The sequence below is a fragment of the Chiloscyllium punctatum genome, chromosome 29, assembly GCF_047496795.1.
Source record: "Chiloscyllium punctatum isolate Juve2018m chromosome 29, sChiPun1.3, whole genome shotgun sequence".
NCBI lineage: Eukaryota > Metazoa > Chordata > Chondrichthyes > Orectolobiformes > Hemiscylliidae > Chiloscyllium > Chiloscyllium punctatum.
The window spans coordinates 72948622-72973051 of record NC_092767.1 but is presented as its reverse complement, the minus strand read 5'-3'; the positions used below and the strand labels follow the sequence as shown (position 1 = coordinate 72973051).

Genomic DNA, 24430 nt, shown 5'->3' with positions numbered 1-24430 from the left:
TTACGGAGGGGGGGGGTCCCTGAGGGAGTGTGTCAGTATTTACGGAGGGGGGGGGTCCCTGAGGGAGTGTGTCAGTATTTACGGGGGGGGGGGGTCCCTGAGGGAGTGTGTCAGTATTTACGGGGGGGGGGGGTCCCTGAGGGAGTGTGTCAGTATTTACGGGGGGGGGGGGTCCCTGAGGGAGTGTGTCAGTATTTACGGGGGGGGGGTCCCTGAGGGAGTGTGTCAGTATTTACGGGGGGGGGGTCCCTGAGGGAGTGTGTCAGTATTTACAGGGGGGGGTCCATGAGGGAGGGTGTCAGTATTTACAGGGGGGGGGGGTCCCTGAGGGAGGGTGTCAGTATTTACGTGGGGGGGGGTCCCTGAGGGAGTGTGTCAGTATTTATGGGGGGGGGGGGGTCCCTGAGGTAGTGTGTCAGTATTTACGGGGGGGGGGTCCCTGAGGGAGGGTGTCAGTATTTACAGGGGGGGGGTCCCTGAGGGAGGGTGTCAGTATTTACGGGGGGGGGGGGGGTCCCTGAGGGAGGGTGTCAGTATTTACAGGGGTGGGTCCCTGAGGGAGGGTGTCAGTATTTACAGGGGAGGGTCCCTGAGGGAGTGTGTCAGTATTTACAGGGGGGTCCCCGGGGGGTGGAGGGGGGAGTGTATCAGTTTTTACGGGGGGGGTCCCCGGGGGTGGGGCTCCCAGGGGGAGGGTGTCAGTATTTACAAGGCGGCCCCCGGGAGGTGGGGGGAGTGTGTCAGTATTTACAGGGGGGTGCCCGGGGGGAGGGGGAGTGTGTCAGTATTTACAGTGGGGGTCCCTGGGGGGTGGAGGGGGGAGTGTATCAGTTTTTACGGGGGGGGTTCCCGGGGGTGGGGCTCCCAGGGGGAGGGTGTCAGTATTTACAAGGTGGCCCCCGGGAGGTGGGGGGAGTGTGTCAGTATTTACAGGGGGGTGCCCGGGGGGAGGGGGAGTGTGTCAGTATTTACAGGGGGGGTCCCCTGGGGGAGGGGGGAGTGTGTCAGTATTTACAGGGGGGTGCCCGGGGGGAGGGGGAGTGTGTCAGTATTTACAGGGGGGTGCCCGGGGGGAGGGGGGAGTGTGTCAGTATTTACAGGGGGGGTCCCCTGGGGGAGGGGGGAGTGTGTCAGTATTTACAGGGGGGTCCCCGGGAGGAGGGGGGAGTGTGTCACTATTTACAGGGGGGTCCCCGGGAGGTGGGGGGAGTGTGTCAGTATTTACAGGGGGGTGCCCGGGGGAAGGGGGAGTGTGTCAGTATTTACAGGGGGGTCCGGAGGGGGGAATGTGTCAGTATTTACAGGGGGGGTCCCCTGGGGGAGGGGGGAGTGTGTCAGTATTTACAGGGGGGTCCCCGGAGGGGAGGGGGGAGTGTGTCAGTATTTACAGGGGGGGTCCCTGGGGGGAAGGGGGGAGTGTGTCAGTATTTACAGGGGGGGTCCCTGTGGGGGAGGGGGTGCGTGTGTACCAGTATTTACAGGGAGTCCCAGGGGGGAGGGGGGAGTGTGTCAGTATTTACAGGGGGATCCCTGGGGGGAGGGGGGAGTGTGTCAGTATTTTCAGTGGGGTCCCCGGTGGGTGGGGGGGTGTGTGTGTCAGTATTTACAGGGGGAGTCCCTTTTTGGGGGGGGGGGGGGGGGGGGGGAGTGTTTCAGTATTTACTGGGGATGTGCAGGGGAGTGTGTCAATATCCTCTGGGGTCCTGTGTAGAGGGATCATGAGAAGACATCGGATTTATTTAGCAACATCTTGCACCTCTCTCTCCGAACGTCTCTCACTTTTCTGACCCAATGTAATTATTTTGACCACTTCCTCTCACAGATTTTCTCTCAAAGTCCCTTCAATTTCAAACATACACATGCTGTCCCTATCTCTGTCTTTCTCTCTCGCTCTCAAACACACACAAACACTCTTTACTCACCAATACAACCACCTGATGAAGGAGCAGCGCTCCGAAAGCTAGTGCTTCCAATTAAACCTGTTGGACTATAACCTGGTGTTGGGTGATTTTTAACTTTGTACACCCCAGTCCAACACCGACATCTCCAAATCATGAGTACGATTCATAATACTGTTAAGTGTCTCACAAACCCCAACTGACACACTCCCATGTCTCCGGTATTTCTGATACAGACACTCTGCAGAGTGTGCTGGGCTCTGTATTTCACACCCACCCTAAGGTGCTATAGCTTTGCTGAGAAATTAGTTTTGGAAAGATGTGTCAGGCAGATTTTACTGCATTATGTCAGACTCACTCAAGGTTAAGTTAACAATAGGTCACATCAAATCGTAAAAGGGTTTCTATGAGCTACAATCAAACTAGAAAGTGCTAAGGAGTGTCAGCAGATCTGGTGGTCGAGGAACAGAATCAACGTTTCAGTGCGGTATGACTCTTCTTTGGAACCGAAAGGGGCCTGAAGGTGATGGTTTTTATGCTGTCAATGGAAAGGGAGAGGGGGGACCAGCTGTGAAGGTGCCCAGGATTAATGATAAAAGGCGGATGTGACAGTGGTAAGGGTGTGATAGAGATGTAAGAAAGGTGTAAATGTTATCAGAGAAAGGAAGAGATTGGGTCCGCCCAACACAACACAAACAAGACACAGCTAGAGCGTGGGGGTCGTTGGGGGCAAGGTGGGGGGGGGGAGGGTGGTGAGAAGTGGCATGGACGAAGAAGGGAAGTAAAAGGTCATACTCTGACGTTATGGAACTCAATACAGAACAACCTCAGTTATCCGAACGTCAGTTGTCTGAGTTTCAGATTATCCGAACAGGATCTCAAGGTCCTGTAAAAACATCATCCGTTATCCAAACAATCGGTTATCTGAACAATCAGTTATCCGAACAAAATACTCCCCACTGGTCTCGCTCAGATAATCAAGGTTTTTCTGTACTGAGTCCTAGAGGCTTTCTCTCTCTCTCCACAGATGCTGAGTTTCTTCAGTACTTCCTGTTTTTATTTCAGATTTCTCTGAGTACTTTGCTTTTATCCTCATAAATTGATATCATCCTGAAAGTTTACAAATGAAGTCATGTTGACAGAGTGGTTATATGATTACTGTTTAGTTTCTGACAAGATTACCTTGAGTTTGGGTGAGTTTCTTGTGTTGTGTTTGGCTCAGTTGAGATCGGCTTGGGTTTGAGTGAGTGTCTTGTGTTGAGTTTGGTTTAATTGAGATTGGGTTGGGCTTAAGTGAGTTTCTTGGGTTGTGTTTGGGTTAATTAAGATTGGGTGGGTTTAAGTGAGTTTCTAGGGTTGAGTTTGATTTAATTGAGATTGGGTTGGGTTTGAATGAGTTTCTTGGGTTGTGTTTGGGTTAATTGAGATTGGGTTGGGTTTGGGTCATATTCTTGGATTGTGTTTGGTTTAATTAAGATTGAGTTGGATTTGAGTGAGCTTCTTGGGTTGAGTTTCGTTTAATTGAGATTTGGTTGGGTTTGGGTGAGCTTCTTGGGTTGGGTTTGGTTTAATTGAGATTGGGTTGGGTTTGGGTCAGATTCTTGAATTCTATTTTGTGTGGAAGTGTGATCTTATTGAAACTTATTCTGACTCAGGATAGACACTGGATGTTACCCCTTGTGGGGTTATCGAGGGAGTACATTTACCAATTAAGTCAATGAGGAGAGGTTTCAATCTCTGGGTGGGTCTCTCATTAGTGGTTGACATGCCCTTCTTTGTCCAGTGAATTGTTTAAGTGACATTAATGGATCACAGGGTCAGACAGCCCAGAAGAGGCCCTTCAGCCCACTGAGTCTGCGTTGACCTATCTGTATTAGTCCCACTCTCCCTCACTAGGCCCAAAGCCTAGAATAATAAGACATTTCAGGTGCTCATTCAAGTGCGTTTGTAAAGGTTGTGAGATTTCCTACTTCAATCCACCTCTCAGGAAGTACATTCCAGATCCCCTCCCCCACCCTCCAAGTGAAAACAATTTTCCTCAAATCCTCTCTAAAACCTCCTGCTTTTCGCTCTAAAATGATGCCCCCCCCCCCCCCCCACCCCTTGTTATTGACCCTTCAACTGAGGGGATCAGCTGCTTCCTATCCACCAAGTCCACGTCCCTCATAATCTTACACACTCCTATCACGTCCCCTCTTTACTCTGTAGGAAACACCCCGGGTTCATCCAACCTCTCTTCATCGCTCAATCCCGGGTGACATCCTGGTGAATAAAACAAAGAGCAGGAGAACTGCGACAGTTGCTGGAGAAACTCAGGCAGGTCTGGCAGCATCTGTGTGGAGAGAAGCAGAGTTAACGTTTGAAGTCCAGAACTCTTCCGAAGAAGGGTCACTGGACTCGAAACATTAACTTTTTGTTTTCATTCTTTCATGGATGAGAATGTGGCTTGACCCTCCCACATTACCCAGAGGGTCGGTAAGAGTCAACCATAACACTGTGGGTCTGGAGTCACATGTAGGCCAGACCAGGGTAAGGATGGCAGTTTCCTTCCCTATTGAACCAGATAAGTTTTCTCAACAATCATTAGAGCCTTGATTCCAGAATTTAAAAAGAAATTAACTCAAATTCCACCATCTGCTGTGGCAGGATTTGAGCCCAAGTCCCCAGGATGGTATGTGGGTCTCTGGATTAATAGTCCTGGATTAAAAGTACCACTAGGCCGTCAACTCAACACCCTACTCTGAAGCCTCTCTAGTCCAATCTCACCTTTCACATTGTGTGGTAAGCAGAACTGTGTACACTACTGTAGATATGGCCTCACCATAGTTCTATACAGCACCAAGATAACCATTTGTGGGCGGCACGGTGGCACAGTGGTTAGCACTGCTGCCTCACAGCGCCAGAGACCCGGGTTCAATTCCCACCTCAGGTGACTGACTGTGTGGAGTTTGCACATTCTCCCCGTGTCTGCGTGGGTTTCCTCCGGGTGCTCCGGTTTCCTCCCACAGTCCAAAGATGTGCAGGTCAGGTGAATTGGCCATGCTAAATTGCCCGTAGTTTTAGGTAAGGGGTAGATGTAGGGGTATGGGTGGGTTGCGCTTCGGCGGGGCGGTGTGGACTTTTTGGGCCGAAGGGCCTGTTTCCACACTGTAAGTAATCTAATCTAAAACCTCCCTGCTCTTACAATGTATGTCACAACCGATGGGGTTTGTGTAAGATTTGTGTGGATTTGAGTCAGGGGTTAGTTTGACTGGGTTTGAGTTTGGTTTAGACAGGCAAGATACACATTAACTGGACAAAACCCTGGTTCGACCTTATGTGGAGTAACGTGAGCAAATCTGGGCATTGCCCTCTACAAAGGATATGGTGGCCTTGGAGGGAGTGTAAAAATGCGACCTGGGCTTCAGGGTTATGAGTTGAGAGTGTGTTGCTGGAAAAGCACAGCAGGTCAGGCAGCATCCGAGGAGCAGGAGAATCGACGTTTCGGGCGTGAGATTCCTGATGAAGTGTTTATGCCCGAAACGTCGACTCTCCTGCCCCTCCACCACACTCTCGACTCTGACCTCCAGCATCTGCAGTCCTCACTTTCTCCTTCAGGGCTGTGAGGAGAGATTATGCAAATGAGGTCTGTTTTCTCTTGAGTTGAGCGGGTTAAGAGGCGATTTGCTTGAAGTCTTCAAGATTATCAACAGGAAAAGATGGGAAAGATAAAGATAAACTATTTCCGCTGGCTGGGGATTCTAGAACTTGGGGCAGAGTCCGAGAATTAGGGCCAGACTGTTCAGGAGAGATGTTAGGAGCCTTTTCTACACACAAAGGGTGGGAGAGGTTTGGAACTCTCTTCCACAAGGGCTGTTTTCCCTGGAGCGTCGGAGGCTGAGGGGTGACCTTATAGAGGTTTATAAAATCATGAGGGGCATGGACAGGATAAATAGACAAAGTCTTTTCCCTGGGATCGGGGAGTCCAGAACTAGAGGGCATAGGTTTAGGGTGAGAGGGGAAAGATATAAAAGAGAACTAAAGGGTAACTTTTTCACACAGAGGGTGGTACGTGTATGGAATGAGCTGCCAGAGGATGTGGTGGAGGCTGGTTTATGAGGCATTTGGATGGGTATAAGAATAGGAAGGGTTTGGAGGGATATGGGCCAGGTGCTGGCAGGTGGGACTAGATTGGGTTGGGATATCTGGTCGGCATGGACGGGTTGGGCCGAAGGGCCTGTTTCCGTACTGTACATCTCTATGACTCTATGACCAAACAGCCATGGATGCTGGATCAGTTGTTAATTTTAAATGTGAGATAATTCCATTTTTGCTAAGCAAAGGGATAAGGCAGTCTGTTGGCGTTAGGCCACAGCTGTCATTGAATGGCGTTAACAGTCTCGAGGGACCGAAAAGCCTCCCCCAATCAGTTAACATGTCTTTTTCTTTTTGGCTCTCTTCCCTCCCAGGCTCATTTGAACAGCTGTCCCTTTCAGACAATCCAGTGCTCACGTTGTCCTGAGATGGTGCAACGACAAGAGCTGAGTGATCACCTAATGTTCAAGTGCAAACGTCAAGCAGCGCAGTGTAGACACTGTCAGAAGGAGATGACAGTAGCCGAACTAAAGGTACAGCGCTTTGCGAGTTCAATACAACTGAGGGGCTCGCTTGGGCCATTAGAGACGGCACACCAGAGTCATGGAAACATAAACATGGAGGATAGAAGCAGGAGTAGGCAATTCTGCCCCTCCAGCCTGCTCCACCACTCAATGGCTAATCATAGAGCTCAATATTCTAATCCCACTGTTCTACCAACCCCTTACCTCCATATCCAGGACAAAGCAGCCCATTTGATTGGCATCACCTTCAAAATTCCCTCTTCCCCCACCACGGGCCTTCTACTAAAGGGATCAAGAGATACAGCAGAGTGAGTGGATGGACTCTGCTGAATGATAGAGCAGGCTTGAAGAAGCTGAATGGCCTACCTTTTAATCATAGGATCCCTGTGGCCTAACAAGTCCACACCTACCCTCCGAAGAGTATTCCACCCAGATCCATTTCCCTACCCTATCACTCTACATTTACCCCTGACTGATGCACCCAATCTACATGTCCCTGGACACTATAGCATGGCCAATGCACCTTTGGATTGTGGGAGGAAGCTGGAGCACCCGGAGGAAACCCATGCAGACACGGGGAGAATGTGCAAACTCCACACAGCCAGTCACCCGAGGCTGGAATCGAACTCGGGTCCCTGGCGCTGGGAGTCAGCAGTGCTAACCACTGAGCCACTGTGCCGCCCATAATTCCATTGGTGGGCCATTTCATCACCATGACTCCACAATGGGAGGAGTGGGACAGGACAAGATATATTATGGATGGGTCTCCCTGTACATTCAAGATTAGTGTGGTGCTGGAAAAGCACAGCAGGTCAGGCAGCATCCGAGGAGCAGGAGAATTGACGTTTCGGGCAGGAAGCCTTCATGCTGCGCTTTTCCAGCATCACTCTAATCTTGACTCTAATCTCCAGCATCTGCAGTCCTCACTTTTGCCTAGTCTCTCTGTAGATTGTCAACCGAACTGGAGTTTTGTTTAACAAAGCGTTGAACCTCTTTATGAGCTGATGGCATTCAATTTTACCCCTTTAGGCACATGAAGAGAGTGAGTGCCTATCTTCTCTGGTCGCTTCTCCAAAACCCTGTGGGGCACGTGGTCACAGGACTGAGGTAAGAGAGCCCTCTCAGTTTACAGACCTACCTCGGTGGGTTTTCAGACAGAATTGCAAAGCTACAGAAAGCAATAGGTAAGTGTTTTTTAAGAAAATTCACTCACGAAATGAGGGTGTCCCTGGCTAGGCCAACATTTATTGCCCATCCCTAATTGTCCCAGAGGGCAGTTAAGAGTCAACCCCATCGCTGTGGTTCTGGAGTCACATGTAGGCCAGACCAGGTAAGGATGGCAGATTCCTTCCCTAAAGGACCTTACCATCCTTGCCTGGCCTGGGCCTATGACTCCAGACCTACAGCGATGGGGTTGACTCTTAACTGCCCTCTGGGACAATTAGGGATGGGCAATAAATGCTGGGCCTTGCCAGGGACGCCCTCGTTCAGTGAATGAATTTGAAAAGCTGGGGTAGTTTGGCTTGTGAGTGACCCAAACTGGAGGTTAATTCGGGATCCTGTGCCTCAAGAGTCAGTGCCAAGAAGATGCCGAGGCGAGGGTGAGTTATCCGACACACCAACCTCCGAAACAACCCCATCCATTTGTGCCCCTCCCCCCCAGGCGACGGAGGTTGGAAATTGAGTCTTGGGGATTGATCGCCACCTCAAACTCCATCAGAGCAAGTCACCCCCCCCCCCCTTCCCTCCCCCTCCCCCCACCCACCCCCCCGGCGAGGAACAGCCTTGGCTGAGGATGGAGGATCAAGTCTTCCTTTGATAGGTCTCTGGCACAGCCTCCCTAAACCCATCGACCTCACTATCCTCTGACCACGTATTGCTGAGGCCTAGCTATTCAAACAGACCAGTTACTGCTAACCCCTGTGATTTTCGAAAGCACTGTGCTATGTTCCACTGCACTGAGGGCTCTGCGCGATGAAACGTTGAACTTGGGTGGGACCACATGGTTGTCTGTTCAGCGGGGTGTTCACTGCTGGAAATTCACCCGCAGGTGGGCAACTCCTTCTAAAGGTAAAAACAATGGCTGCAGATGCTGGAAACCAGATTTTGGATTAGTGGTGCTGGAAGAGCACAGCAGTTCAGGCAGCATCCAAGGAGCTTCGAAATCAACGTTTCGGGCTAAAGCCCTTCATCAGGAACTCCTTATAAATACTCACCCACCCCTTCAGCACCACCTCCCCCCCCCCCCCCCCCCCCCCCCCAGAGAATTCAGAGTAAATGACGGATTTATACCGTTTTGGACCAGGCTAAACCCAGTCAAAATATATTTGGAATGTAGTCTCGACCCTACCCTTTTCTTACCTTAAAGGTAAATGTTGCATTCCAGATGCAATTCGATTGGTCAAACTTTAAAGCAAAATGCACTTTATTCATCCACTATAATTAACATACGCTCAAGAAAGAAGGAATTGGAATAACCTAATTCTATTGGAAAACTTAACAGAAAGATGAGGTGGCCCAGTGGCTCAGTGGTTAGCACTGCTGCCTCCCAGTACCAGGGATGTGGGTTCGATTCCAGCCTCTGGTGACTGTCTGTGTGGAGTTTGCACATTCTCTTCGTGTCTGCATGGGTCCCCTCTGGGTGCTCTGGTTTCCTCCCACAATCCAAAGATGTGTAGGTTAGGGTGGATTGGTTGTGCTAAATTGCCCTAAAGTGTTCAGGGACGTGTAGATTAGGTGCATTATTCAGAGTAATGGGGAACGGGTCTGGGTGGGTTACTCTTCGGAGGGTGGGTGTGGACGTGTTGGGCCGAAGGGCCTGTTTCCACACTGTAGGGATTTTATACAATAGATATGGTAGCTTATACTAACTAACTGCTCCAATACTGTAACATCCCTTGGCATGGTGGCTCAGTGGTTAGCACTGCAATCTCACAGCACCAGGGTCCCAGGTTTGAGTCCACCCCCGGGTGACTGTCTGTGCGGAGTTTGCACATTCTCCCTGTGTCTGTGTGGGTTTCCTCCGGGTGCTCCGGTTTCCTCCCACAGTCCAAAGATGTGCAGGTCAGGGTGAATTGGCCATGCTAAATTGCCCATAGTGTTTGGTGCATTAGTCAGAGGGAAATGGGTCTGGGTGGGTTACTCTTCAGAGGGAATCTGAAAAAAAGGCAACTTCAGACACAGCTTGTCTCACATGCGACTCCAGCAGCCCAGGAGGAGAATGCCCTGCTTTTAGCAGGAGAGGGACAAAAATAGTTTCCACCTCTTGAAGATCCCTGGTGAAAGCTAAAACTAAATGGTCCTGTTTCTGTGGGAGCTTGACCACGCCCAGCCAGCCTGCTTCTATTGTTTCAACTTTAAAACAAACCCCAAGGCTTCACCTGTTGACTTTCCAAGTGGACAGCTGTCTTAAAGCCTGTCTTCAAAAAAAAACTGGGACAAAATAACCTCTTCAAGCCATGGCTTTGTCGCAGTAAATGGCTCTTGCTGTGATGGTGAGACATAGATGTTTGTCTCTGAGAAGTCTGAGGGGAGAGGAGTAAATCACTGAAATGTTTAAATTTCTCAACAGCAGGGAAGGTAGATCAAATGGTTAAGTAGGCAGATGTGATACTTGTCTTCATTAGCAGAGGTGCAGAGTAGGGAGATGATGTTAGAACTGTATAAAACTTTGAGTCAAGATTAGAGTAGTGCTGGAAAAGCACAGCAGGTCAGGCAGCATCCGAGGAGCAGGAAAATCAACATTACAGGCAGGAGCTTTGCCCGAAACATCGATATTCCTGCTCTTCAGACGCTGCCTGACCTGCTGTGCTTTTCCAGCACCACTCTAATCTTGACTCTAATCTCCAGCAGCTGCAGTCCACACTTTGCCCTGTATAAAACATTGGTTGTCCCACAGCAAGAGTATTGTGTGCAGTTATAGGAGGGATGCGACAGCATTGGCGAGGGTGCAGAGGGTCATCTGGGCTGGAGAGTTTTAGTCATGACAAGAGTTTGGGGTTATTCTCCTTGGAAGAGAGTGGGGGACATCATTGCGACCTTCTGAAGAGCATCCCAGCTCCCCTATCCTATATTTCCCATGGCTAACACACCTAGCCTGCTCACTACGGGCAATTTAGCATGGCCAATCCACCCCAACAAGCACCCCTTTGGACGGTGAGAGGAAACTGGAGCAACCCCACGCAGACACAGAGAGAATGTGCAAACTCCACACAGACAGTCGCCCAAAGGTGGGATTGAACCTGGGTCCCTGGTGCTGTGAGGCAGCAGTGCTAACCACTGTGCTACCATGCCACCACAGGTGGTGGTCGCTTTTCACCGGCACAGACTGAATGGGCTGACCGGCCTTTTTCTGTGCTGTTCCTCTACGAACAGATGGATTGCTAGAGTTAACATCCTCCCCCTCCCCACTGGTGCTCTGTTCTTTCTTTGTGACTGTGAGCCCTGTACCAGGTATCGGAGAAAGTCGTCAGTTGTCATGTAACTGGCATCACTTCCACCCCCCCACCAGCATCATACACCCCCACCCCCCCGGGTATCAGAATGTTGTGGGCTGGAATTCCATGCTTGCAGGTTGAGCACAGGATACAGAGCCGGAGACTCCCGGCCTAGTCCTGGGGGCGTGTGACATTGTCCCAGCAATGTTCTATGTTCTATGTTCAAGATCACTAGCAAAAGCTAAAACTAATGGCCCCGTTTCTGTAGGAGCTCAACCACGCCCAGCCAGTCTGCTTCTATTATTCCAACTTTAAAACAAACCCCAAGGCTTCACCTTCTGACTTTCCAAGTAGACAGCTGTCTTAAAGCCTCTCTTCAAATAAAAATTGGGACAAAATAACACCTTCTCTGCCACACCTCCCTCCCCCCCCCACCCCAACACCTTGGGAGGGAGGCATGTGGGAAAAGAAGCACTTGTATAGGAGGTGCAAAATACAAGGGAGTGCAATCTTACAGAAAAAGCAACATTTGACATATCATAACTTTCAAGGCTGCGGGCCTAGTGGGACTCCTGAGGACGGGCTGGCACAGACTTGATGGGTAGAAGGGCCTGTTTTGTGCTGAGTGACTCCGTGAGCTCCCCATTCACACACAGCACCAGCCAATTTGGTATCCTGTCTATGATTCACCCTTTCTGTCAAAATCCTGAAATTCCCTCCCTCAGGGCATTGTGGGTCAACCCACAGCACACTGACTGCAGTGGCTCAAGATGGTGGGTCACCCCCACCTTCTCAAGGAGGCAATTAGGGACGGGGTGATAAATCCTGGGCCGGACAGCGACAGCCACTTCCTATGAGTGACTTTTTAAAAAGGTACACTTGACAAGGTGGCCAGAGTGGCAGATGGAGTTTAATTTCGATAACTGTGAGGTGTTGCATTTTGGAAAGGCAAATCAGAGCAGGACGTATACAGTTAATGGCAAGGTCCTGGGGAGAGTTGCTGAACAAAGAGACCTTGGAGTGCAGGTTCATAGCTCCTTGAAAGTAGAGTCACAGGTAGATAGGATAATGAAGAAGGTGTTTGGTATGCTTTCCTTTATTGTCAGAGTATTGAGTACAGGAGTTGGGAGGTCATGTTGCAGCTGTAGAGGTCATTGGTTAGACCACTGTTGGAATATTGTGGACAGTTCTGGTCTCCCTGCAAAGGAAGGATGTTGTGAAACTTGAAAGAGTTCAGGTAAGATTGACAAGGATGGTGTCAGGGTTGGAGGGTTTGAGCTACAGGGAGAGGCTGAACAGGCTGGGGCTGTTTTCCCTGGAGCATCGGAGGCTGAGGGGTGACCTTATAGAGGTTTATAAAATCAGGAGGGACATGGATAGGGTAAATAGACAAAGTCTTTTCCTCAGGGTGGGGGAGTCCAGAACTAGAGGGCATAGGTTTAGGGTGAGAGGGGAAAGATATAAAAGAGACTTAAGGGGCAACCTTTTCACTCAGAGGGTGGTGTGTGTATGGAATGAGCTGCCAGAGGAAGTGGTGGAGGCTGGTACAATGACAGTGTTTAAAAGGCATCTGGATGGGTATATGAATAGGAAGGGTTATGGACCAAATGGAACTAGATTAGTTTAGGATATCTGGTTGGCATGGACGGGTTGGACCGAAGGGTCTGTTTCTGTGATGTATATCTCTATGACGCTATGACTAGATTACTGTGATAAATCCACATGTGCAGTTTTACTTCCACTCGGTTTTTGGCTTTGAATCAAAACCTGTGCTGAAAGAAAATATTGACCCTGCTACCAGAGACCAGAAAGAGGCCGAAGTTTGTGTCTCCAAATGTGCAAGTTGGCTGTTTTTCTTTCTCTGTCTCTTTACATTACAACCCTGACAGCAGTTCAGAATTATTTCTTGCTTGTCAGGCGCTGTGGTGTCAGGCAGAAAGACATTTGGAGACACAAACCTCGGCCTCTTTCTGGGCCCTGGTGGCAGGGCCATTAATGGAAGCCATTTTCTTTCAGCGCAGTTTTTGATTCAAAGCTGAAGGCCCAGCGGAATTTAAAAACTGCACATCTGTGGAAACTCTTACAGCTCTTTTCTCATTTCTCAGTTTCAATTTCAACCTCCTGTGTAATAGACGTTACAGTGTTGACATTCGGTCGGGAATTCCCCTTCGAGTTAAATGAAAGAACATCCTTCAGAATCCTCTGAGACTAGGCCGCTCTCTCTTTGTGCTTCTGTCTTTCACCTTGCCGTGAGGAACAGGAGCCCTGAAAGTGGGAACAGGAGGAGGCTGTTCAGCCCTTCTGTTCCCTGTTCTGCCCTTTGGCTAAAATCTTGCCTGGTTTTTGCCCAGACAGCGTTAGCTTCTTTGAATGACCTCACCCTGAAAGAGCCACCAGGACATTGCATTGAAATTTCCTGTCAACCTCACATTTATTTTTCTGGAAGGTTTTCCACATTGTCAATGACCCCTTTTTTTTTGTGAGTCCTAACATCAGGCTTGAGTCCTGAGGTTTAGTTCCTGTCAGATAGACAGCTGAGGCCCAAGGATTACAGTGCTCTTGGATCTCGTTCTGAGTCTGAGTGTCACTCCCAGTCTTGAGTACAACTAAAGCTGCCACTTCAGCGCAGTGCCTATGGGGAGCACTCGGATGCATCATTGAACTGTCCGTCCTTCTCTAAGGTGAAACGTAAGAGATACGAGAATCCATGGCAAGGTGGCTCAGTGGTTAGCACTGCTGCTTCATGGTGCTCGGGATCCGGGTTCAATTCTACCCCCAGGCCACTGTTCTGTGTGTGAGTTCCCTCTGGGTGCTCCAGTTCCCTCCCACAGTCCAAAGAGGTGCAGGTTAGGGTGGATTGGCCATGGGAAATTGCCCGTAGTGTCAGGGGATGCACAGGTTAGGTGAATTGGCCATGCTAAATTTCCCACAGTGCCCAGGGATGTGTACGTTCGGGTGGATTGGCCATGGGGAATGCAGGGGGGAAGAGGGTCTTCACAGGGTCGGTATAAACTTGTTGTGGGCCGAATGGCCTTCTTCCACACTGCAGGGATAACACGAGGAACAGAAGAATCGGGTCCTGATACATGTCGCTCAATCGACTTTGCAAAAACAGATTAGCTGAGTCATTCTCACGCTGCAGTTTGTGTGGGAGTTTGCTGTGTGCAGATTGGCTGCTGTGTTTCCCACCGTGCGTTTCTAAACATCTTTCTGTCTGACAGACCTAAGAATGGCTTTGAAATGCTGTCACGGTTGTAACGTAAAGGGGAGAAAAAGCAACCAATTTACTCTCAGCAAACTCTTCCAAGTGTGAGATAATCTATTGGCTGCTCATAAAAACTACTCCATGAGCTGTTAATTACGTTGGGATGCTGTCTGGTTGTGAAAATAAACCCAAACCTGTCTTTTGTACGTTTAGTCTTTCCTTGTTCTGGATGCCCCATTTTGTTTTGAAAATATCTGCAAAGAGGGACAAATTGCCAAGACTTCTGACCTTGGACACTATCAGGACACAAACACAAGAATGCCAAATTTCCAGCGATTCCAACAACTTACAAGACAGGGAAAAAGATTGAGAAAAACATTGCCATTGGGAAAGCAATGGGGATCTATAGAATCCCTACAGTCTGGGAGCAGGCCATTCGGCCCATCAAGTCCATACCGACTCTCCAAAGAGCATCCCACCCTATCCCCATAACCCTGCATTTCCCATGACTAACCCACCTAGCCTGCACATCCTTGAACACTACAGGAAATTTAGCATGGCCAATTCACCCTAACCTGCATATCTTTGGACTGTGGGAGGAAACCAGAGCACCCAGAGGAAACCCACTCAGACACGGGGAGAATGTGCAAACTCCATAAAGACAGACGTCCCAGGCTGGAATCAACCCCGGGTTACTGGTGCTGTGAGGCAGCAGTGCTAACCACTGAGCTACCGTGCCACCCCTATAGACTCCCCAAGCTCCAGGGAACAAGATCAAAAGTCACACAACACCAAGTTATAGAACAATAGGTTTATTTGAAATCACAATGACTTCACCTGATGAAAGAGCAGCGCTCCGAAAGCTTGTGTTTTCAAATAAATCTGTTGGATTATAACCTGGTGTCATGTGACCTCTGACTTTGTTCACCCCAGTCCAACACTGGCACCTCCACACCATGGGAACATGATACAAGACTGGAACCTCTTCCTTTTGTTGGAGAGCAATGGGTCTCAATTCTAGCAAGCACCTCACCAACCAATCAGCACCCTTCCTTTCCTGCAGAATAATCTGTTGCCTCTGCTCAAAGTTTGGCATTCTTGTATTGGTCCTGATGAGTGTGACGTGAGAAACATCAATAACATGCCTCTCTCTTCAGCAGTGATGCCAAGACTGGTGTCTCTCCAAGTCTGTACAGGACATTGGTTAGGCCACTGTTGGGATACTGCGTGCAATTCTGGTCTCCTTCCTATTGGAAAGATGTTGTGAAACTTGAAAGGGTTCAGAAAAGATTTACAAGGATGTTGCCAGGATTGGAGAGTTTGAGCTATAGGGAGAGGCTGAACAGGCTGGGGCTGTTTTCCCTGGAGCTTCGGAGGCTGAGGGGTGACCTTATAGAGGTTTATAAAATCATGAGGGGCATGGATAGGGTAAATAGGCAAAGTCTTTTCCCTGGGGTCGGGGAGTCCAGAACTAGAGGGCATAGGTTTAGGGTGAGGGGGAAAGATATAAAAGAGACCTGCGGGACAACTTTTTCACACAGAGGGTGGTACGTGTATGGAATGAGCTGCCAGAGGAAGTGGTGGAGGCTGGTACAATTACAACATTTAAAAGGCATCTGGATGGGTATATGAATAGGAAGGGTTTGGAGGAATATGGGCCAAGTGCTGGCAAATAGGACTAGATTGGGTCGGATGGCTGGTCGGCATGGACTGGTTGGACCGAAGGGTCTGTTTCTGTGCTGTACATCTCTATGAGTTTGTGACTTTAAGTCGGGTTAAGTCACAGAGAGCTAATTATTTCTTCTCTCGTTTCCAGCTCAAAGGTCCCATGTCAGAGGGGTGTTGCAAATTTAGCAGCTATGGGTGTACGTTTAAGGTGAGTGCCGTTTCCGAGAGACAACATGTCAAACCAGCGGGATTGCAGACTGAGGTGGTGGAAGTGCAGGTAGTGTAAAGGGTTAGTACTCAAGTATGTACATAACAAATCCCGTCAGTGGTGATGGAAACAATTGCATAATGGATAGAAGAGAAATTAGACTGTGTGAACCTTGCTCTCCATCTAAAAGTGTACATCTTTCATAGAACGTTGAGTAGACAGTTAAAAAGACGTCCGAACTACCTAAGTAAATGGAGAACATCCCTGAACAACGTCTCTTTCTAATCCTCCCACTTCCTCCAAACCAAAGGAGTAGCCATGGGCACCCGCATGGGCCCCAGCTATGCCTGCCTCTTCGTAGGATATGTGGAACAGTCCATCTTCCGCAGCTACACTGGCACCACCCCCCACCTTTTCCTCCGCTACATCGATGACTGTATCGGTGCTGCCTCGTGCTCCCATGAGGAGGTTGAACAGTTCATCCACTTTACCAACACCTTCCACCCCGACCTCAAATTCACCTGGATTGTCTCAGACTCCTCCCTCTGCTTCCTAGACCTCTCCATTTCTATCACGGACGACCGACTCAACACGGACATTTACTATAAACCAACCGACTCCCACAGCTACCTAGACTACACCTCCTCCCACCCTGCCCCCTGTAAAAACGCCATCCCATATTCCCAATTCCTTCGTCTCTGCCGCATCTGCTCCCAGGAGGACCAGTTCCAATACCGAACAACCCAGATGGCCTCCTTCTTCAAAGACCGCAATTTCCCCTCAGACGTGATCGACGATGCTCTCCACCGCATCTCCTCCACTTCCCGCTCCTCCGCCCTTGAGCCCCACCCCTCCAATCGCCACCAGGACAGAACCCCACTGGTCCTCACCTACCACCCCAACAACCTCGATATACATCGTATCATCCATCGTTATTTCCGCCACCTCCAAACGGATCCCACCACCAGGGATATATTTCCCTCCCCTCCCCTATCAGTGTTCTGAAAAAACCACTCCCTCCGTGACTCCCTTGTCAGGTCCACACCCCCCACCAACCCAACCTCCACTCCCGGCACCTTCCCCTGCAACTGCAAGAAATGCAAAACTTGCGCCCACACCTCCCCCCTTACTTCCCTCCAAGGCCCCAAAGGATCCTTCCATATCCACCACAAATTCACCTGCACCTCCACACACATCATTTACTACATCCGCTGCACCCGATGTGGCCTCCTCTATATTGGGGAGACAGGCCGCCTACTTGCGGAACGTTTCAGAGAACACCTCTGGGACCCCGGACCAACCAACCCAACTACCCCTTAGCTCAACACTTCAACTCGCCCTCCCACTCCACCAAGGACATGCAGGTCCTTGGACTCCTCCATCGCCAGACCATAGCAACACGACGGCTGGAGGAAGAGCGCGTCATCTTCCACCTAGGAACCCTCCAACCACAAGGGATGAACTCAGATTTCTCCAGTTTCCTCATTTCCCCTCCCCTCATCTTGTCTCAGTCAAATCCCTTGAACTCAGCACCGCCTTCCTAACCTGCAATCTTCTTCCTGACCTCTCCGCCCCAACCCCACTCCGGCCTATCACCCTCACCTTAACCTCCTTCCACCTATAGCATTCCCAACACCCCTCCCCCAAGTCCCTCCTCCCTACCTTTTACCTTAGCCTGCTGGACACACTTTCCTCATTCCTGAAGAAGGGCTCATGCCCGAAACGTCGATTCTCCTGCTCCTTGGATGCTGCCTGACCTGCTGCGCTTTTCCAGCAACACATTTTCAGCTCTAAATGTAGAACACCCAATCTCTTCCAAGTCTCAGCACCAACATTCCAGAATCCATAGGGCTCCCCCGCCATGACCCCCATTTTGCGAATGGATTGAACTAGAGCCAACATGGAGACAATGCGTCCACTGGTGGAAGAGTCCAAATTTAGGGGCCACAAGCACAAGAGAGTTAGTCTTAAACCCAGTCTGAAAATAAGATAAAATTGCTTCACACAGAGGGTTTTCAGGATCACTACCACAGATACGACCAAGGGTTAATCATCCAACTCAATAACCCCTTCCCAATGCTCCCCCACATCGTTTGATTCCTTTTGCCCCAACTGCTACATCCAAATCCTTCTAGAAAACATCCAATGTTTTGGCTTCAACCCACTTTCTGTGGTAGAGAATTCCACAGGCTCCCTCCCCCACTCTCTGGGCGAAAGCCTCATCTCAGGCCTACCCTGTCTCCATAGACTGTGAGGTTAAGGCCGATATCTGCAGAAAGGAAAGGAGGTGGGTACAGGAGAGAAAAGGGGACAGGCAGAGATGCTGAAATGATGTGGCTGGAATGGAAGGAGTCTCAGGCCGGGTATAAATCCCAGCACTGACCCGTTGGGGCCCAACGGCCTGTGTCCACGCTGCCTAGCTCTCGATAACTCTTCAGAGGTTTCCCGGAAAGTGAAGAAACGGGGCTGGTTCTGCTTGCCAATGTAAAGGGGCCTATCTGAAGATGTTAATGGCCTAGAATGCACTGACGATGCTGATCAAGCCCAACTCCTCCCTCCCCGCTCCTGATAAGACATATAAATTCTCCCAAAGAGGAAAACCGGGAAGTTAGGAGTAAACGATCGCCCAAAGAATAATAAATTTGAGGAATGATGTTCACTGAAGTTGTCATTGTCAATGGCTCATATTGAAGAGAGCAGTATATCACTCATGGAGAGTAAGGTTCAGGTGGGAGTCAACATTGAGTGAAACTACCACATTCCTTGGAGTTTAAACCGAATTGGGGCTGATCTTGAAATGTACAGAATTCCATGAGGTCTCAACAGGGTAGATTCTCATTGGCTGTTACCCCTGGATAGAGGGTCTAGAATTAAGTGGGTGGGGAGGGTTGTCACAGTCTCAGGGTGAGGGTCGGCCATTTTGGACCAAGATGAGGGGAAACGTCTTCACCTCGGAGGCCTGTGGATCTTTGGACCTGTCTACCCCTGAAAACCCGACGTGTTCGACCCGTTGAATAATATTAAGCCAGAAATCGATGGAGGGGAGAGTATGGGGAAATAGAGTGGAGTTATGTTGACGGCAGGAGCAGTCATGACGGGCTGAGTGGCCCACAGCTGCTGCTGTGATGTTAGACCCCGGGTCCCGAATCCCTGGGACAAACCAAAGACAGAGCAAGGTTGCTCATCCGTGATGACATTAAAATGCGTTCTTCTTTCGTGAAACAAACAGGGAACAAGTCAAAGGACCAAAGAACACGAAACACAGTCGGTGGAGCAGCACTTGCTGCTGGTGCTGTTAAGAAACAAGGCCCTGGAGAAAAAGGTAAAGGATAACAGGCCGGGCAACGTCATTCTTGATTCACACGTACTCCTATGCAATCCGGATTGAAATGCAATCGTGTACCATGTCCTTTTCGGTCTGCCGTTGTCATGTGACATCAAGCGTAAGGCTTGTAAACACACAAGGTCATCCCAATGTCTTAGGCCAGACAGCAAACTCTCTGGTTGCCCCGAGACGTGACAATCCCAACAGTGCAGAAAGAGGCCAGTTGGCCCATCGAGTCCACACCAACCCTCTGAAGATCATCCCACCCAAAGCCTTGTAGCTCCACTTTTCTACTGGCTAACCTGCACATCCCTGGGCATCATGGGACAATTTAGCACGGCCAATCCACCCTAAACTGCACATCACTGGGCACTATGGGACAATTTAGCACAGCCAATCCACCCTAACCTGCACATCACTGGGCACTATGAGACAATTTAGCACGGCCAATCCACCCTAACCTGCAAATTCTGGATTAGTGGTGCTGGAAGAGCACAGCAGTTCAGGCAGCATCCAAGTAGCTTCGAAATCGACGTTTCGGGCAAAAGCCCTTCATCAGGAATAAAGGCAGTGAGCCTGAAGCGTGGAGAGATAAGCTAGAGGAGGGTGGGGGTGGGGAGAAAGTAGCATAGAGTACAATGGGTGAGTGGGGGAGTGGATGAAGGTGATAGGTCAAGGAGGAGAGGGTGGAGTGGATAGGTGGAAAAGGAGATAGGCAGGTAGGACAAGTCCGGACAAGTCAAGGGGACAGTGCTGAGCTGGAAGTTTAGAACTAGGGTGAGGTGGGGGAAGGGGAAATGAGGAAACTGTTGAAGTCCACATTGATGCCCTGGGGTTGAAGTGTTCCAAGGTGGAAGATGAGGCGTTCTTCCTCCAGGCATCTGGTAGTGAAGGAGGCCCAGGACCTCCATGTCCTCGGCAGAGTGGGAGGGGGAGTTGAAATGTTGGGCCATGGGGCGGTGTGGTTGATTGATGCGGGTGTCCCGGAGATGTTCCCTAAAGCGCTCTGCTAGGAGGGGGTCCAGTCTCCCCAATGTAGAGGAGACCGCATCGGGAGCAACGGATACAATAAATGATATTAGTGGATGTGCAGGTAAAACTTTGATGGATGTGGAAGGCTGCAAGTAAAACTTTGATGGAACATCTCTGGGACACCCGCACCAATCAACCAAACCGCCCCGTGGCCCAACATTTCAACTCCCCCTCCCACTCAGCCAAGGACATGGAGGTCCTGGGCCTCCTTCACCGCCGCTCCCTCACCACCAGACGCCTGGAGGAAGAACGCCTCATCTTCCACCTTGGAACACTTCAACCCCAGGGCATCAATGTGGACTTCAACAGTTTCCTCATTTCCCCTTCCCCCACCTCACCCTAGTTCCAAACTTCCAGCTCAGTAACTGTCCCCATAATTTGTCCGGACTTGTCCTACCTGCCTATCTCCTTTTCCACCTATCCACTCCACCCTCTCCTCCTTGACCTATCACCTTCATCCCCTCCCCCACTCACCCATTGTACTCTATGCTACTTTCTCCCCACCCCCACCCTCCTCTAGCTTATCTCTCCACGCTTCAGGCTCACTGCCTTTATTCCTGATGAAGGGCTTTTGCCCGAAACATCGATTTCAAAGCTACTTGGATGCTGCCTGAACTGCTGTGCTCTTCCAGCACCACTAATCCAGAATCTGGTTTCCAGCATCTGCAGTCATTGTTTTTACCTAACCTGCACACCCCTGGACACTATGGGACAATTTAGTGAGGGAGGGTGTGGTGAGGGAGTGGGTAGTTGAGGGATGGTGTACTGAGGGCGGGGTTGATGAATGAAGGGCGTGCTGAGGGGTAAATGGGGTCGGGGGTGTTTGGTTCTGCAATGTTCACATGCCTTGGCTGGGAACTGGGTCAGTGAGATGTGTATCTGAGAGACTCTCATTGGCTCGTGACCTCTTAGCCCTCGCTGTTTCTTACCAAGAATTTGAGATATTTGCATATTGATAAATGCGGTATGCTCTCTGTCTCCCGGTGCCGTCAGCAGTTTCACTGATAACTTCCTCTGGCCCTCAACCCCTTTCAAAACTCCCTCCTTCCTACCCTCGCTCCTGCCTGTTCCTGAATCCTCTTCTCTCCCAGACTCTGCCTTTCCCTAATGCCTGAATCTCGGAGCAATTTGACAGCGGTGTTAAGATGCAGGAAACGGGGATACGTTGACAAGCAGACAGAGGGGCTGCTAGGACAATGTGTGATAGAAATGGAGGCCATTCGGCCCAAACCAGGCCGTGCTGATCTTCAAGCTTCACTCGTGCCTCCTCCTCATCTCAATCTCCATCGTCACTCTCTGACCCCTTCTCCCTCATCTGGCCTCCAACACACCCCCACCTTTCACCTCCCTGTGGAACTCAGCTCCATATTCTCCCCACTCTCTGGGCAAAGACGTTCATGCTGAACTCCTGATGGGATTTTCTTGGGAATTAACCTATATTGACAGCTTCCAGTTACACACCCCCCCCTCCCACAGTGGGAAACAACCCAACTGGAACATTTCACATCCTTAAAATCCTTGAAGGGATTTCACCTTGGTGTCAGCACAGGTGGCGCAGTCGTTAGCACTGCTGCATCCCAGAGACCAGGGACTCTGGTTCTATTCCACTCACAGGCAACTGTCTGTCTGTGTGGAGTTTGTACATTCTCTCTGCATCTGTGTGGGTTTTCTCCAGGTGCTCTGGTTTCCTCCCCCCAGTCCAAAGGCGTGCAGATTAGGCTGGATTTCCTTTTTATTAGATTCGATTCCCTAGAGTGTGGAAACAGGCCCTTCGGCCCAACAAGTCCACACCGACCCTCCGAAGAGCAACCCACCCAGACCCATTCCCCTACGTTTACCCCTGACTAATGCACTTAACACTACGGGGAATTTAGCATGGCCAATTCAACTAAGCTGCACATCGTTGGACTGTGGGAGGAAACCCACGCAGACACAGGGAGAAATGTGCAAACTCCACACAGACAGTTGCCCAAGGCAGGAATTGAACCCGGGTCTCTGGCGCTGAGGCAACAGTGCTAACCACTGAGCCACTGTGCCGCCCCACTTGGTCATGCTAAATTGTCCCATAGTGCCCAGGGATGTGCAGGTTAGGGTGGATTGGCCGTGCTAAATTGTCCCATAGTGCCCAGGGATGTGCAGGTTAGGGTGGATTGGCCGTGCTAAATTGTCCCATAGTGCCCAGGGATGTGCAGGTTAGGGTGGATTGGCCATGCTAAATTGTCCCATAGTGTCCAGGGATGTGCAGGTTAGGGTGGATTGGCCATGCTAAATTGTCCCATAGTGCCCAGGGATGTGCAGGTTAGGCCATGAGAAGTGTAGGGTGACAGGGATGGAGTGGGTTTGTGCGATACGCTCTTCAGAAGGTCAGTGTGGCCTCAATGGGCCGAATGGCCTGCTTCCACACTATAGAGCTTCTATGATCCGCAATAGTTCTCTCCCGGAACTCATTTTCCAAGATAACGGGATCCTGGCCAGTGAGGAGCATCACGTTACTGGTATTTATTTTGTGAATGTTCTCAGGCCCCTCCCCAGTGTCTCTCATTTAAAATGGCGACCGAAAGCTCAGGCAGGGTTCTGAGGCTGGGATAACGAAGGCTCAATGCGGGGTATTCAGAAGGAATCACCAGTTTGACACACCCAATTCAAGGCTCCCTATGGCTCAAGTTCTCAACAAGTTGGCCTTTCTTACTCTGAGCTGGAAAAGCTGAGCTCAATCTGGTGTTGTCACTGAATTCCCCTCCAATTCATCTAAGGGTCCCAGTTTGGATAAGTGGCGCAGTGGGTAGTGTCCCTGTCTCCTGGTTCGGGTTCCCATGCTGGTGTCCATGGAAGACATGAAGCTACGTATCAAGTTGTAAGTCCGATCAACAAACATCAATGGTGGGCTGAAAGATAGGGAGAGTTTCCTGGTCAACCGTGGGAGGGGGAAGAAACTTGGCACCTGTACCATCAGTGTCCATTGCTCTGGACTCGCAATGAGCAGGTAAAACTGAGCAGTGAGGCAGAGTAAGAGGCTATAGGTCAATGCAGCAATCAGGAGGCACGTGTTAGCCTTGTAGAGAGGCCAAAGAATCCTCTGTGGATTGGAACTTCTGAAAGAGTGTTCTGTTTTCATCCACAGGTCTCCGAACTCGAGAGTGAGATCCAAGAGAAACACAGTGCCTTACAAAAGCTGGCCGGTCAGATTCCGAAAATGGAGAAGGAAATGTCTTTGACGAACCAATCGGTGAACAGAAGTGAGATCAAACTGAACCAGTCACAGGTCAGTTCTATAACCAGGGAGGGAGAGAGAGAGAGAGAGAGAGATAGATAGATAGAGAGAGAGAAACACACATTGGGATCGACGGTGCAACACAAAGCCAACCAATGACAGGCTTCCTTCAATGGCTGTTTACCAAGAGTGACCAATCACAAGTTACTTCCACAGGACGCCTGAGCCAATTGTGAATCAGCTTCATCAGGCTGACTCTACTAAGGCTTGTCTCCATATAACAGTGAGGGGGACAGGCAATGGCTGAATGTAATTATTGCTGGACTGTTAAGCCAACGACCCAAGTAATGGTCTGGGGACCTGGGTTCAAATCCTGCCATGGCAGAAGGTGGAATGTGAATCCAATATAAACCTGGAATTAAGAGTCTAAAGATCATGAAAGCCTTGTTGGAAAACCCCATCTGGTTCACTAATGTCCCTTTCAGGAGGAAAATCTGCCATCCTTACCCGGTTTGGCCTACACGCGACTCCAGGCCCACAGTTGACTTTTAACTGTCGGCTAAGCGAGACACAAAGTTGTACCGGTTCGTACAAAGTGCCATCAGCAGGTGGACAGTAGTGGTTTAAGTGGTACCACCCTCTGAAGGGCAACTGGGAACCGGTCATTAATACTGAAACCAGCCACCACTGCCTATGTTCCATGAGTGAGTTTTAAAAAAACACCATTAAAATTGGCTCAGTAAGAGTTAATGCTTCCAGTGCCCCGTGCCCAACCTTGTTCAGTTTTACTTTCTCTCCTAGACCCCGCTGGGTTTCTCCAGCAGTTTCAGATTTCCAGCTCCCATGTTT

General features: G+C 50.0%; 1 protein-coding gene across 1 annotated transcript in view; it reads left to right on the top strand.

The window, feature by feature from the left end:
- LOC140454563 (TNF receptor-associated factor 3-like) overlaps positions 1-24430 on the top strand; it is a 64192-nt gene that overhangs the window by 27952 nt on the left and 11810 nt on the right. Inside the window, exons 5-9 of the mRNA XM_072549406.1 lie at positions 6347-6505; positions 7526-7603; positions 15954-16013; positions 19243-19335; positions 23492-23632. Coding sequence (XP_072405507.1) covers positions 6347-6505; positions 7526-7603; positions 15954-16013; positions 19243-19335; positions 23492-23632 — 531 coding nt within the window. The remainder of the gene's footprint in view (positions 1-6346; positions 6506-7525; positions 7604-15953; positions 16014-19242; positions 19336-23491; positions 23633-24430) is intronic.